General features: G+C 46.9%; 1 protein-coding gene across 1 annotated transcript in view; it reads right to left on the bottom strand.

Annotated features, from left to right (window-relative positions):
* The window catches only part of LOC132592053 (uncharacterized), a 28025-nt gene extending 11752 nt beyond the window's left edge, over window positions 1–16273 (bottom strand). Inside the window, exons 1-5 of the mRNA XM_060274100.2 lie at window positions 16139–16273; window positions 14273–14764; window positions 14009–14090; window positions 6630–6712; window positions 5557–5683 (exon numbers count right to left, since the gene is read on the bottom strand). Of these exons, the coding sequence (XP_060130083.2) occupies window positions 5557–5683; window positions 6630–6712; window positions 14009–14090; window positions 14273–14674 (694 nt within the window). The 5' untranslated portion in view covers window positions 14675–14764; window positions 16139–16273. The remainder of the gene's footprint in view (window positions 1–5556; window positions 5684–6629; window positions 6713–14008; window positions 14091–14272; window positions 14765–16138) is intronic.

The raw sequence follows: 16273 nt of genomic DNA on the forward strand, positions 1-16273 counted from the left end.
CAGCAATGGCTTGTGGTCAGTCACAAGCTCAAACGGCTGCCCATAAACATAGTCATGAAACTTTTTTACTCCTGCGACCAACGCCAGAGCCTCCCGGTCAATTTGAGCATAGTTCCTTTCAGCCGCTGACAACGTTCGAGAAAAATAAGCAATGGGAGCCTCCCGCCCATCCAGTAACCGGTGGCTCAGCACGGCTCCAATTCCGTAAGTGGATGCGTTGCAGGTCAGCAGCAAGGGCAGATCCTCACAAAAATGCGTAAGAACACTATCGGACGTGAGTAAATCCTTTACTGAGGCGAAACCCACTTCCAGGTTTTCCGGTCATCCAGCAAACGGTGCAGTGGTTCTGTGATAGAAGCCTTATGTGGGAGAAAGGCATGGTAAAAATTGAGAATTCCCCAAAACGACTGCAGCTCTTTCTTTGATTGTGGAGCCAGTGCACTCCTGATGTCAGGAGTATGGGCAGGAGTCAGACTCTGGGGCCTGTAGTGCTTTGCAGGACTGGGGCCTGCCTCAGCTTATGCTGGAGAAGCAAGGAGTGGCCACTCAGGTGGCAGGAGCTGGGAGGGATAAAAGCTCAGCATTTTCCTTCAGCTCTTTGCCACAGCAACGAGATCCTTGCCTTGTTGCATCTGCCTTTTGCTCCTTGCTCCTTGGACCCTCGCCTTGCCGACGCCTTGCTCCTTGGACCCTCGCCTTGCCGACGCCTTGATCCTCGCCCCTTGGACCCTCGCCCTGCCAACGCTTTGCTCCTTGACTCCCAGACCTTTGTCTTCGCCTCTGCCTTGCTCCTTGACCCTGTGACTGCCTGCTGCTGGACCCTCAGCCCTGCACCTGTTCCTGCTTCTACACCACCATCTTGCCTCTGGTCCTGACGTCCTGAGTCAGGACTGCTACCTCCCGCCAACCAGACCGTGACACCTGATGGCGGTCGCCTTCGCAGGAGTAGGGTGGATGCCCTTGGCGTCCACCAGGAATCCCAGAAACTCTACCTGTGACACGCCCAAACAACACTTCTCCCGCTTAACCTTAAGGCCGGCTTTTGCAAGGCGGGCCAGAACTTTGCGGAGGCGGGCAATCAGCTCCTCTGAGGACCCCCCAGCTACTAGTATATCATCAAAATAGGGAATTACCCCTGGGATTCCCTTAAGTAGCCACTCCATCAGTCCCTGGAAAATTCCCGGGGCCACACTGTGACCCCAAACTGCAGGCGCTTAACCCGAAATGCTCCCCAGTGGGTAACAATTGTCTGCGCATCTGCTGTAGCTTCATCCACCGGGAGCTGTTGGTAAGCCTGGGCCAAGTCCAATTTTGCAAAAATCTGCCCCCCTGCCAGAGACGCAAGCACATGACTTACCACTGGCACCGGGTAGGCATTTTGCTGCAGTGCCTTATTCAGTGTACACTTATAATCCGTGCAGATCTGTACTGCGCCATTTGCCTTCAGGGGGCACACGATTGGGGTCTCCCAGCGGGCATGTGAGACGAGCTCCAGCACCCCGTTTCACGAGCTTATCCAACTCCTCATCGATCCTTGGCTTCAATGCAAAGGGCACACGGCGTGGCTTCAGTCAAATAGGGCAGACAGTCGGGTCCAGATCGAAGGACACTGGTGGCCCTGTGTAACATCCCAACTGTCTGTCAAAAACAGCTGCAAATTCCTGGCACAATGCATTGAATGAAGATGGTGCTGCCTCTATTCTGTGAGCCCCCTCCAGGCGGATACCAAAAGCCTCAAACCAATCACGCCCCAATAAATCTGTCCTCCGGCCCCCAGCGACCACAATCCGCAGTTTGCCTCTAAATTTTCTATGCTGGACACAGAAATGTCCAACCCCTAGGACGGGCACCGGATTCTGATTAAAGTCTCTTAACAGGAAGTCAAGGGGACGGAGACAATCACGGCCCGCTTGAGGGCAGAAACTGTGGAAAGTGGGCTCTGAAACGATCGTGAACCCTGACCCAGAGTCCACTTCCAATTCACAGGGCACCCCCTCTATACGCACCACTTTCGTGATCCTTAGTGGTGGTCGTACACTCTCGCTTGGGGGCTGAATACAGGTCGAAGAACACTGACCCACCATCTCAGGTTCTGAGCCCCACTGTTCCGACCTCTCAATCGATCCCCAGCCCTACAGACTCAGGCAATGTGGCCCATCCTCTTACACTTTCGGCACTGGGCGTTGCGGAACTTACAAAACCGTCGCTCGTGGGCATTCCCGCAACTGCCACAGCTTTGAACCAATCAGTTGTTCCATATCCAGTTCGAACTGTAGCTTCTTGTCCCACATAGAGATTTCTCAGGAGACAGATGAGGTGATCAGGCACTCCCATTTCTTTAAGAACTTGCCATAGTTTGCTGTGGTCGACACAGTCAAAGGCTTTTGCATAGTCAATGAAGCAAAAGTAGACGTTTTTCTGGAACTCTCTAGCTTTCTCCATAATCCAGCGCAAGTTTGCTATTTGGTCTCTGGTTCCTCTGCCCCTTCGAAATCCAGCTTGCACTTCTGGGATTTCTCGGTGCACATACTGCCTAAGCCTGCCTTGTAGAATTTTAAGCATAACCTTGCTAGCGTGTGAAATGAGCGCAATTGTGCGGTAGTTGGAGCATTCTTTGGCACTGCCCTTCTTTGGAATTGGGATGTAGACTGATCTTCTCCAATCCTCTGGCCATTGCTGAGTTTTCCAAACTTCCGTGCATATTGGGTGTAGCACCTTAACAGCATCATCTTTTAAAATTTTAAATAGTTCAGCTGGATTATCATCACTTCCACTGGCCTTGTTATTAGCAGTGCTTTCTAAGGCCCATTTGACTTCACTCTCCAAGATGTCTGGCTCTAGGTCAGCAACCACACTACCTGGGGTGTACGAGACCTCCATATCTTTCTGGTATAATTCCTCTGTGTATTCTTGCCACCTCTTCTTGATGTCTTCAGCTTCTGTTAGGTCCTTTCCACTTTTGTCCTTTATTATGGTAATCTTTGTACGAAATGTTCCTTTCATATCTCCAATTTTCTTGAACAGATCTCTGGTTTTCCCCATTCTGTTGTTTTCCTCTATTTCTTTGCATTACTCATTTAAAAGAAGGCCCTCTTGTCTCTCCTTGCTATTTTTTGGAAGTCTGCATTCAATTTCCTGTATCTTTCACTTTCCCCCTCGCATTTTGCCTGCCTTCTCTCCCCCGCTATTTGTAAGGCCTCATTGGACAGCCACTTTGCTTTCTTGCATTTCCTTTTCCTTGGGATGGTTTTCGTTGCTGCCTCCTGTATAATGTTACGAGCCTCCATCCATAGTTCTTCAGGCACTCTGTCCACCAAATCTAAATCCTTAAACCTGTTCCTCACTTCCACTGTGTATTCATAAGGGATTTGATTCAGATTGTATCTTACTGGCCCAGTGGTTTTTCCTACTTTCTTCAGTTTAAGCTGGAATTTTGCTTAAACTGATGATCTGAGTTACAGTCAGCTCCAGGTCTTGTTTTTGCTGACTGTATAGAGCTTCTCCATCTTTGGCTGCAGAGAATATAATCAATCTGATTTCGATGCTGCCCATTTGGTGATATCCATGTGTAGAGTCGTTTCTTGTGTTGTTGGAAGAGAGTGTTTGTGATGACCAGCTTGTTCTCTTGACAGAACTCTATTAGCCTTTGCCCTGCTTCCTTTTGAACTCCAAGGCCAAACTTGCCAGTTGTTCCTTTTATCTCTTGATTCCCTACTTTAGCATTCCAATCCCCTGTAATGAGAAGAACATCCTTCTTTGGTGTCATTTCTAGAAGGTGTTGTAGGTCTTCATAGAATTGGTCAATTTCACTTTCTTCAGCACCGGTAGTTGGTGCATAAACTTGGATTACTGTGATGTTAAAAGGTCTGCCTTGGATTCGTATCGAGATCATTCTGTCATTTTTGAGATTGCATCCCATTACAGCTTTTGCCACTCTTTTGTTGACTATGAGGGCCACTCCATTTCTTCTACAGGATTCTTGCCCACTGTAGTAGATATGATAGTCACCCGAACTGAATTCACCCATTCCCTTCCATTTTAGTTCACTGATGCCCAGGATGTCGATATTTATTCTTGTCATCTCATTTTTGACCACATCCAGCTTACCTCCATTCATGGTTCTTACATTCCAGGTTCCTATGCAATATTTTTCTTTATAACATCGGACTTTCCTTTCGCTTCCAGGCATATCCGCAACTGAGCGTCCTTTCGGCTTTGGCCCAGCCGCTTCATCAGCTCTGAATCTACTTGTACTTGTCCTCCGCTCTTCCTCAGTAGCATGTTGGACGCCTTCCGACCTGAGGGGCTCATCTTCCAGCGTCATAACTTTTATATGCCTGTTGTCTTTGTCCATGGAGTTTTCTTGGCAGGGATACTGGAGTGGCTTGCCAGTTCCTTCTCCAGGTGGATCACGTTTAGTCAAAACTCTCCACTATGACCTGTCCATCTTGGGTGGCCCTGCATGGCATAGCTCATAGCTTCTCTGAGTTATTCAAGCCCCTTCACCACGACAAGGCAGTGATCCATCAAGGGGCATAAATGAAGTACTTGATCCCAAACTGAAGCGTTCCGCAGGTGATCTTTTCCCAGACACTGAAGCATTTATTTATGTTTTTTTATTTTCTATTTCAAGAGGATTCAGCTCCATGTCATGTTGCTGCTGTGTGCAAAAGGTGCTTCCAAGATAATTGTATTCCACTGCTGGAATGGCCTGGGAATAGCCCAAACTTTAGCCCAAGCAGAAATCTATGGAACCGACTAAAGAAACTTGTTAGTCAGAAGCAACCCAGCAATAAATGGTGTTATGAGCCATCAAACCTCGGAAATACACTTTTCACAAAAGGTTTACACAATTTTGGCCGCTAGTATAAGTTGTTCATTTTAAAGTTAATGTTTTTCTTTATATGGGATCAGATTATTATTATTTATGTTTCATGTTTATATGCGTGTTGGAAGCTGCCCAGAGTGGCTGGGGCCACCCAGCCAGATGGGCAGGGTATAAATAAAAATTATTATTATTATTACTACAGTAGTACCTTGATTTAACAACAATCCTGTTCCGGAAAAGATTAAGTTGGTAAGATGAGGTAACTCTGTATTATTATTATTGTTGTTGTTGTTGTTATTGTTATTTATTATTATTATTATTATTATTATTATTATTATTATTATTATTATTATTATTATCCTCATCATCACTGCTACTACTACCTGAGATTCAATAAGCCTAGCACTTCTCTGGCATGAATTTTGTTTCGCCCAGTCATGGCATCCCCTCCATCTCCAATGTCAGCTACTTATCTTTCCTAACAATTCTGAAGCTGACACTTAAGATGGCCTGGGCAGTTCAGAAAAGTCCAATTGTGGTAGGAAAAGGAATAATTTGAGGAAGATGTTTTAAAGAAAAAGCTGTAATTTACTGTTTATTGTGGGGGTGTTAGGTTCCCAGGTGTTATAGGAGCCACTGTTGAGCTCTGTGAAAATACAGGAGGTTGGTCACATGGAGGTATTTTTTAACATTCCAGGCCGATATGACGATCCCACAGGGAGCCTTACCAAGAGAGGCCACGATCCCACGATTCTCCTCCATGACGTCCTTATGCAGAGCTCTCTGGTCAGGATCCAGCAACGCCCACTCCTCGTCCGTGAAATGAACAGTAACATCTTCAAAGCACACAGGACCCTAAAAGAAAAAGCGAAATGTCCTCCTCTGAGACAGCATCAATATGATCTGCTACACAATGCTCTGTTGTTTCCTTCCTGTAAACTGTGGTGTTGTTTCAACAGGATTGCTTTGCTGCACATTTTATTTATGGGTGCTTATTTTATTCTGCCTTTGAATTGAGTATTCATCTTTGTGCAAATAGGTGGAACTCCACCTTATGATTTTCAAGTCATTCTGCCCACGCAAGCATTCCATTTTGCCTGGTGGAAGGATCCACTTTCTCCTCTCCTCATGAGCTGTTCTGGGAAGTTCCCTCCCGATGCCCTAGAGTCAAATTCAAGGGGTTCATGGGGGTATGGAGAGAGGAAGAGGAATGGGGGGCAGGTCCCATTTTGCAGCGGATGGGGCTGGTTAGGTGAATCCAGGCCACTATTTGTTCTCATTTGTCCACTGCTTAGAAACCAATTTTAGCATTCACTGATCAATCGAGAAATAAAATTAGCCTGTTTTGGATGGTCATCTGTCTTGTATGATCTAGCAGAGATTTCTGCAATGCAGGGGGTCTCCTGGCTCTGAGAGACAAGCAGGGAGGGTGGCTTCTGGCAAAAGGAGAGGGAGCTACCGGTGGCTCCTCCTTCTCTTGACTCACCTCAGCCTCTCCACCTCCCTCCTCCCACTCGCCTCCGTCTTCTTCTGCCTCTGATTCTGCACTGCATTCTGCCACAGAGTCTCCCAGCTCACTAAGCCCTGTTAGCCCTTCAGCTTTTGACACCTCCTCTTCCCAGGCTTCTCCCTCTTCTCCCTCTGACCGCCCATCCTTCTTCCACCTCCACTTCTTGGGCTCTGAGCCATCTTCCTTTCCTGGTTCCCCAGGTGCATCCTCCCACCATTCCTCTGTGCCCAAGCAGTCCGTGACATTGCTCCAGCCCTCGGCCTCTGTCCCCACAAGGCAGATTCCCCTGACCTGATCTGGTTCCAGAGCTGCTGCTTCCCTTCTGCCCCCATGAAAAGACGGATCAGGAGGTCTTGCAGGCATCATTCTGTCACCTGCAAGAGAGAAAAGGTAAACTGGACGCCAGGAGTGCCTGCTTCTCTCACAGGTGAAAAGGGTAATCTCTCTCTTTTTTGAATATTTATTAATATAAGCAACAAAATATACCAATATGCCAAAACAAGAAAGAAACAATTTCAAATCTTACAGATTAAAATATGAAACTAAGAATGAAAGAAAATAAATAGAAAAGAAAAGAAACGAAGGTAAAGGACAAAGAAGAAAGAAGAAAGACAGACATATTCCCAACACCATATTCATCGTTACATAACAAAAGTTTGCTAAAACAAAGACTTCCACCAATCTCACAACACTTCATTTCAGTCTCGTTCTATTTTTCTGTATTTCCTTGTTATCTCAATACTAGTATACACACACATTTCAGAGAAATAGACCAATCAGGAAAGGAGGAGGAGTGGTGTTATATGTCAGGGATGTGTATACCTGTGAAGAGATCCAGGATTTAAAACTTCAAAGCCAAATTGAGAGTATCTGGGTCAAAATTAATGGAGAGAAAAATAACAGTGATCTCATTGTGGGAGTTTACTATAGATCCCCAAGCCAAACTGAGGACACAGATGAAGCCTTCCTGGAACAGATGACCAAGCATTCAAAAGGAAGGGAGATAGTAGTAATGGGGGATTTCAACTATCCCGATATTTGTTGGATGTCAAACTCAGCCAAGAGCATAAGGTCGAACAGATTCCTCACTGGCCTTGCAGACAACTTCATTGTCCAGAAAGTGGGAGAAGCAACAAGAGGATCAGCCATTTTAGATCTGATCCTAACCAATAGTGATGACCTGGTTAGTAGGGTAGAAGTGGCAGGATAATTAGGTGGGAGTGACCATGCTCTCCTGGAGTTTATTATACAGCGGAAAGGAGCAACCAAGCATACTAAGACTCAAATTCTAGACTTTAAGAAAGTCAGAAAACATAGGGAAACACTGGGTGAAATCACATAGACAGTAATACTAAAAGGGAAGGGAGTTCATGATGGTTGGGAGTCTGTTAAAAGGGAGATATTAAAAGCACATTCTGAAGGAAATCAGCCCTAAGTGCTCTCTGGAAGGACAGATCCTGAAGCTGAGGCTCCAATACTTTGGCCACCTCATGAGAAGAGAAGACTCCCTGGAAAAGACCCTGATGTTGGGAAAGATGGAGGGCACAAGGAGAAGGGGACGACAGAGGATGAGATGGTTGGACAGTGTTCTCGAAGCCACCAACATGAGTCTGACCAAACTGCGGGAGGCAGTCGAAGTGCCTGGCGTGCTCTGGTCCACGGGGTCACGACGAGTCGGACACGACAAAACAACAACAACAACAAATTTACAAACATAATATCCCAGAGATGAAGGGTTTTCTAGCTCCCTCAGGCCTTAATCTTTCCATTGATTATAGTTCCTTTTTGTAATCTAACCCTATGGCTGCATGTGGAGGAGTGGAGACATGAACCCGGTTCCCCAGATTACGAGTCTACTGCTCTTAACCACTACACCACACAGGGAGAAGAGAAGACTCCCTGGAAAAGATCCTGATGCTGGGAAAGATTGAGGGCACTAGAAGAAGGGGACGACACAGGATGAGATGGTTGGACAGTGTTCTCAAAGCTACGAACATTAGTTTGACCAAACTGCAGGAGGCAGTGGAAGACAGGAGTGCCTGGCGTGCTATGGTCCATGGGGTCACGAAGAGTCGGACACGACTAAACAACAACAAAAGCACAACTTCAGGCAATACCAACAAGACGGAAACATGGAAGGTGCCTAAGGAAGCCAGGGTGGCTATCCAAAGAACTCTTAACTGAGTTAAGATTTAAAAGGGATATGTACAAAAAATGGAAAAGGGGGGAAACCACCAGAGAGGAATTCAAACATATGCCCAGCACATGTAGAGACAAAGTCAGAAAAGCTAAAGCACAGAATGAACTCAGGCTTGCTAGAGAGGTTAAAAGCAACAAAAAGGGCTTTTATGGATATTTCCGTAGCAAAAGGAAGAACAATGAAACAGTGGGGTCACTTAGACAGCCCATAATAAGTAAGGAGGTACTACAAGAATACTTGGCTAGTTTAGATGTATTCAAGTCTCCAGGGCCAGATGAGCTACATCCAAGAGTATTAAAAGAACTGGCAGAGGTGATTTCAGAACCACTGGCAATAATCTTTGAAAATTCCTGGAGAACAAGCGAAGTTCCAGCAGACTGGAGAAGGGCAAATGTCCCTATTTTCAAAAAGGGGAAAAGAGAGGACCCAAACAATTACCGCCCAGTCAGCCTGACATCAATACCAGGAAAGATTCTAGAGCAGATCATTAAGCAAACGGTCTGTGAGCACCTAGAAAGAAACGGTGTGATCACTAAAAGTCAGCATGGGTTTCTGGAAAATAGGTCATGTCAGACTAATCTGATCTCATGACTAGTGGGGTGCCACAGGGTTCTGTCTTGGGCCCAGTCTTATTCAACATCTTTATCAATGACTTGGATGATGGGCTTGAGGGCATCCTGAGCAAGTTTGCAGACGACACCAAATTGGGAGGGGTGGCTAATACCCCAGAGGACAGGATCACATTTCAAAATGACCTTAACAGATTAGACAACTCGGTCAAAGCAAACAAGATGAATTTTAACAGGGAGAAATGTAAAGTACTACACTTGGGCAAAAAAGAAAGAAAGGCACAAATACAGGATGGGAGACACCTGGCTTGAGAGCAGTACATGTGAAAAGGATCTAGGAGTCTTGGTAGACCACAAACTTGACATGAGTCAACAGTGTGATGCAGCAGCTAAAAAAGCCAATGCAATTCTGGGCCGCATCAACAGGAGTATAGCATCTAGATCAAGGGAAGTAATAGTACCACTGTATTCTGCTCTGGTCAGACTTCACCTGGAGTACTGTGTCCAGTTCTGGGCACCACAGTTCAAGAAGGATACTGACAAGCTGGAACGTGTCCAGAAGAGGGCAACCAAAATGGTCAAAGGCCTGGAAACAATGCCTTATGAGGAACAGCTTAGGGAGCTGGGTATGTTTAGCCTGGAGAAGAGAAGGTCAAGGGGTGATATGATAGCCATGTTCAAATATATGAAAGGATGTCATATGGAGGAGGGAGAAAGATTGTTTTCTGTTGCTCCAGAGAAGCAGACACGGAGCAATGGATTCAAACTACAAGAAAGAAGATTCCACCTAAACATTAGGAAGAACTTCCTGACAGTAAGAACTGTTCGGCAGTGGAATTTGCTGCCAAGGAGTGTGGTGGAGTCTCCTTCTTTGGAGGTCTTTAAGCAGAGGCTTGACAGCCATATGTCAAGAATGCTTTGATGGTGTTTCCTGCTTGGCAGGGGGTTGGACTGGATGGCCCTTGTGGTCTCTTCCAACTCTATGATTCTATGATTCTACTTAGCTACCAGGATTCTTGCCACTTATGTCACATATAGGAATATTTAATTATATTTAATTATCTTTTGGAATGTCATCATTTAATATTCGTAATAGGAATCCCTCTGGACTTTTACTATAAGTATTTCTTACTATTTTCTTTCTCTCTTCATGGATCATGCCTCAAAAGTTCCCAATCTCCGGGCATGTCCACCACATATGGTAGAAGGTTTCATATACCTCCTGCACTTATTTTGGTGTGTTTTGTTCATTTTAGCCAGCCTTTCACCTATGATACGTTTTCATATAATTCTCTCTTATTAAGTAACATGCTGTGAAGTTTATGGTTTCTGTCCATAATTTTTCCCACTCTTTGTACAGTGGTACCTCACAAGGCGAAATTAATTCACGAGCCGTGTCTTCTAGCGAAAATTTCATCTTGCGAAGCGCAGTTGCGCGACCGCCAAAAAAAGCCACTTCATCCTGCGAAGCGTGGCCATAGAAAGCGTCGTCTTGCGAGTCTCCAAAGGAATCGTAAAACGTTTTCGTCTTGCGAGTTTTTCATTACATGAGGCATTCGTCTTGCGTGGTACCATTGTATTCTATTGTATGGCCTAGATCTCGTTCCCACTTTTTAATGGCATTTCCCTTTTCTTTTTCTGATTGTTAATTCTGTAATAATTTGTAGATTTTTGAGATAGTCTTTTGATTATTGTATAATACAGGGGTCCCCAAACGAAGGCCTAGGGGCCAGATGCGGCCCAATCGCCTTCTAAATCCGGGCCACGGACGGTCCGGGAATCAGCATGTTCTTACATGAGTAGAATGTGTCCTTTTATTTAAAATGCATCTCTGGGTTATTTGTGGGGCCTGCCTGGTGTTTTTACATGAGTAGAATGTGTCCTTTTATTTTAAGTGCATCCCTGGGTTATTTGTGGGGCCTGCCTGGTGTTTTTACATGAGTAGAATGTGTCCTTTTATTTTAAATGCATCTCTGGGTTATTTGTGGGGCATAGGAATTCGTTCATTTTTTTTTTCTTTCCAAAATATAGCCTGGCCCCACACAAGGTATGAGGGACAGTGGACCGGCCCCCTGCTGAAAAAGTTTGCTAACCCCTGGTATTTCCTTTTCCCATACCAATTTTTTTTAATAAAAAAAAAATCAAAACCCTTTGATTTTTCATCCTTCTCGAACGTTGCTGTTAGCTGGTAGTATTCTTCAATTTTTTTTTTTACTTTTGGGCAATAATTTATCTCCTCCATGAGCTCCCTATGTTAGCCAATTATCTTTCATGTTATTTCTATGAATAGCCGATGATTCTATGGGCGATAGCCACCAGGGAGTTTTAGTTGTTACTATTGCTTTGTTCCTTTCCCAGACTTCAAATAGGGCCTTCCTCACCAAATGGTTAGTAAATAATAATACTACTGATAATTTATTATTTATACCCCGCCCATCTGATTGGGCTTCCCCAGTCACTCTGGGCAGCTTCCAACAAACATTAAAATACATTAAATATCGCAGATTAAAAACTTCCCTAAACAAGGCTGCCTTTAGGTATTTTCTAAATGTCAGGTACTGTAGTTGTTTATCTCTCTGACCTCTGATGGGAGGGCGTTCCACAGGGCGGGTGCCACTACCAAGAAGGCCCTCTGCCTGGTTCCCTGTAGTTTGCTTCTCGCAGTGAGGGAACCGCCAGAAGGCCCTCGGCGCTGGACCTCAGTGTCCAGGCAGAACGATGGGGGTGGAGACGCTCCTTCAGGTATACTGACCCGAGGCCGTTTAGGGCTTTAAAGGTCAGCACCAACACTTTTAATTGTGCTCGGAAACGTACTGGGAGCTAATGCTGGTCTTTCGAGACCGGTGTTATGTGGTCTTGGCCGCCGCTCCCAGTCACCAGTCTAGCTGCCGCATTCTGGAGTAGTTGTAGTTTCCGGGTCATCTTCAAAGGTAGCCCCACATAGAGTGCATTGCAGTAATCCAAGCGAGAGATAACTAGAGCATGCACCACTCTGGAGAGACAGTCAGTGGGCAGGTAGGGACTCAGCCTGCATACCACAGATGGAGCTGATAAACAGCTGTCTTGGACACAGAATTGACCTGCGCCTCCACGGACAGCTGTGAGTCCAAAATGACTCCCAGGCTGCGCACCTGGTCCTTCAAGGGCACAGTTACCCCATTCAGGACCAGGGAGTCCTCCACACCTGCCCCCCTCCTGTCCCCCACAAACAGTACTTCTGTCTTGTCAGGATTCAACCTCAATCTGTTAGCCACCATCCAACCTCCAACCGCCTTCAGACACTCACACAGGACCTTCACCGCCTTCACTGGTTCTGATTTGAAAGAGAGGTAGAGCTACGGTAGGTATCATCCGAATACTGATGAACACCCAGCCCAAACCCCCTGATGATCTCTCCCAGCGGCTGCATGTAGATGTTAAAAAGCATGGGGGAGAGGATGGAACCCTGAGGCACCCCAGAAGTGAGAGCCCAGGGGTCTGAACACTCATCCCCTACCACCACTATCTGAACACGGCCCAGGAGGAAGGAGCGGAACCACTGTATGACAGTGCCCCCAGCTCCCAACCCCTCTAGACGTCCAGAAGGATGAGTTGGAAAACCAACAGAATGTGAGGTTCCGGTTTCCGCCTGCAGGAATGGCGGACCTGTTTTCCATCTCTCTGACCTTTGTAAGGAATTTGGCGGTTGCTAGGGGAGTAAATGGCAACCCCCTACCCTCTCCGGGGGTTACGGAGAGGGGCCGCTGGCCCGCGATGCCCCCAGACCCACTCCGACTGTTTTTGGAGTGGGGGGAGCTTGGGCTGAGCACTTACAAGGGCCAGGACTCCCGGACGCTAATCTGCATGGCGGGGATTTCCATGGTTAAAGAAGATAATTAGGCTTAAATCTATGGACATACTTCAGAAGGAGGGAAAGAAGCGCTGTTTACTGCTGAGAAATTTATGCTGCCGAGTGAGAGGAGTCAAAGATTGTACTGCATCTGGAAGAAGGATTGATGGGGACGGAGCGATAAGGGGAGTGAGTTTTTATTTTATTTTTTTTCTTCATATTGTTGCCTCGTACCTTCCCGGACGCGATGTCCTGGCTTGTTTGGAGTGAAAGAGAAGCAAAAGACTGTGTGAGTTGAACCTTATAACTGTTGTTACTGAGCATATTTTTTTAAAGATGTGAAGTTGCCGATGAGAAAAGCCCCCCCCCTAGTCGGACGGAAGGAGTTCTGAATGCGTTCGGAGGATTTATGAGCTGTGACGCACTTTAAATTGGAGCAGCGACCTGAAGCTAAGTTCAGCTATAGGGCAAGGAGATCCATTAATTTACCAAGAGTCTATGGTTTGATGTTTGGGTCTCCTGCCTGGAAAAGCTGTAAATTCTATAATGATCGTAAATCTTCATGGCTATGAGAGAAAAGCGAAAGTGATTTGAGCTTTTTAAGATGGCGCTACTTCGAATTGCTTCAACGCAACAGGAGCTCCATTAAGAAGATTTATGGGGAGGCTGGACTGATTAACTCACACAGGAGAAAGAACATCTGTGAGACTTTGTTTGATATTTATATCAGCAGCTGGGAAACAATCGTGAAAGTGGAAAACATCTATGTGACTGTAAGGGGAAGATCTGGATTATTATGAACTTGAAGGACGATTTGAACTTTAGAAAAAAGACGGCAGTGGACAGTTGCGAGGAATTCCCAATTTCTTGAAGCATGGGAACCCAAATAAAAAATTCTTTAGATGATTTGGCATAACATTCGGTCTGATTGATATATATATGTGTATAATTTGAAATATTGAATGTGATATAATTGGTTTTAATTGGAAAATTAATAAAAATATTTTAAAAAAAAAAAAAAGGAAAACCAACAGAATGTGACCAAATGGAGAAAAACCACCTTCCTCCTTACCCAGTGGCCTCTCTCTGGTGTCCAATGGAGGCCTCTCTGCCTCACAGGAATCCAGGTCCATTTCTGCAAAATGATCCTTTCCCTGAAAAAGAAACAAGGATTCAAAACAGAAAATGGGGAGAAATATTAGAAAGAGAATGACAAAGACTTGAAGGGTGTGAGATCTCATTCCATGGATTCTTTCCCAGAAAGCAAACCATTATGCAATGTTCTCTGTCCATGTTTGGAGCCCCTTGGGAGTATCCAGAGGAAAGTCTCTCTCACCTGCTTTCTCTCCTCTGCCTGACTCAGGAGGAAACCTTCGGCCAGGGCCACCGCCTGGGAACTGGTCTCCGCTCCGCATTCCCTCACCCAGCTCTCCATCTCTGGGGGAAGGACAGCCAGGAACTGCTCCAAGATCACCAGGTCCAGCATCTCAGCTTTCGTGTGCCTTTCTGGCTTCAGCCACTGGTGGCAAAAGTGGTAGAGTCGGCTGCAAACCTCTCGGGGTCCCTTGGTTTGCAGGTAGCAGAACCACCCAAACTGCCGGCTCTGCACCTCTGAGCGGAGGGTGTCCTCCTCACCCAGGATCTTCTGCACTGGTTTTTCCCAGAATCCCCCACTGCTCCCAGTTTGGTTGGCATGGCCTCTTCCTGCTTCTGGGCCAGCTGAATCTCGCTCATCCATCTCTGCTCTCAGGAAGCCTCTAAGAGATCAGAAGGAACCCTTTGCTCTTCTGCCAAGTTCTCTCTGTTGTAATGAAAAAGTCTAGGAAATCTACAAAGGAAAGACATTGTTCTGTTACAGAATGTGTAGGACCGGGGGGGGGGGTTGTTCCCTGAGCCAAGCATGGGTGAGTCTTGCTTGGAACCAGGGCTGGACTGCACCGGATCCCAGACCATGAGCTCTCTTTTTGAAAAGAAAGAGGAGGAGGAAGAGGAGAAGAAATAAGTCTCTAGCCTTCTAGCAATGCAAAATGTGGAGGCAACTGAAGGGATTTCTGTGAGATTAATCAACCTGGTTTCTTCTGCCTTCCAGTCAATGCATGAAGTCAGAACTGACTGACAAGGGAATCCTTTGAATCTTGTGAAAATGGATGCTTGGCTGTAGTGGGGGTCCTCACCTGGGGGGTCCTCAGGAGTTGCTCCCCACCCTCAGGTGGGGGGTGCCCAACCCCCTGAGGGCCAAGTGGGTGGAGCCCAAGACATCTCCCTTGAAATTTAGGCGGGAACTTTATTATTATAATTCTGTTAGATAGCTTAACACAAAAAAAGCCATTGATGCCAAGGTCCCTGGAGCATAGCTGCCAAGTTTTCCCTTTTCTCGCGAGGAAGCCTATTCAGAATAAGGGAATTCCCCTTAAAAAAAAGGGAGAACTTGGCAGCTATGCCCTGGAGGCTCAGTGAGTAGCAGCGCCCATTTCCGGCTCGGCTGGTTTTCCAGCAACAATCCCTTCTGGACAGAGATGATGTGGTCCTGGGATGCCATGCTCTGGGTGCGAGGTGATTGCTGCAGTGGCCTCCGTGTGGAGCTGCCCTTGGAGACGACTGGGAAACTGGTCTGCAATGCAGCAGCCAGACTATGGGCTGGGATCCCTCTCTTTATTCCTGGCCTTTCTCCCCCACCTTAATGTTCTTCCTCCTCGTGGGTTTCTTCTGGGGGGGGGGTTCTAGTTCACCTCCTCGTCCAGCTTTTGCACATGTCCATCCTTTGCACATGTTTCCTCTGTTGTGCAATGACGCTGAGCGACCTCACACAGAGTTAAAGTCCTAGGGCTCCTTTGTTTGAAGAAGGGAGATTTCGTGGGAGTTTGGGATCCTCTGATCTCCAGGAAGGAGAGCCTTGCAGACCTCGCCCCCCTCCTTCGCAGGACCCCTGCTCCGGAGGGGGGGTGTCCTCACCTCCCCGCATGAGCCATCCTCCCCTGCAACCCCCCACCTTCTCCCCACTGCACCAGATCCCCGTGCAGGAGTGCAATGCAGCTTTTGCAGGGCTGGAAAGCAACCACGATCCCACTTGCAGGAGGGGGGGGGTCTTTGCTCAGGAGGCCCTTGCCCCTCCCTGGCAGGACCGTCTCCTCCCCGCAGCCTTGGGACCCCCCCCCGTCTCCCCACTGCACCCTCTTGGGAGAGAGAGGTGGGGGAGACTCACCAGATCATTCCAGGAGGGAGGGGACAGCGATGCAGCCCTTGCAGGAGAGACACCAAAGCAGGAAAGGAGGACTGGGGAGGGAGGGGCCTTGGCTCCCGAGGGCCTGCACCCCCTTGCTTCCTGTCCTCTCTAGGA

This window comes from Zootoca vivipara, chromosome 4, assembly GCF_965207765.1.
Source record: "Zootoca vivipara chromosome 4, rZooViv2.hap1.1, whole genome shotgun sequence".
In the NCBI taxonomy this organism is placed as follows: domain Eukaryota; kingdom Metazoa; phylum Chordata; class Lepidosauria; order Squamata; family Lacertidae; genus Zootoca; species Zootoca vivipara.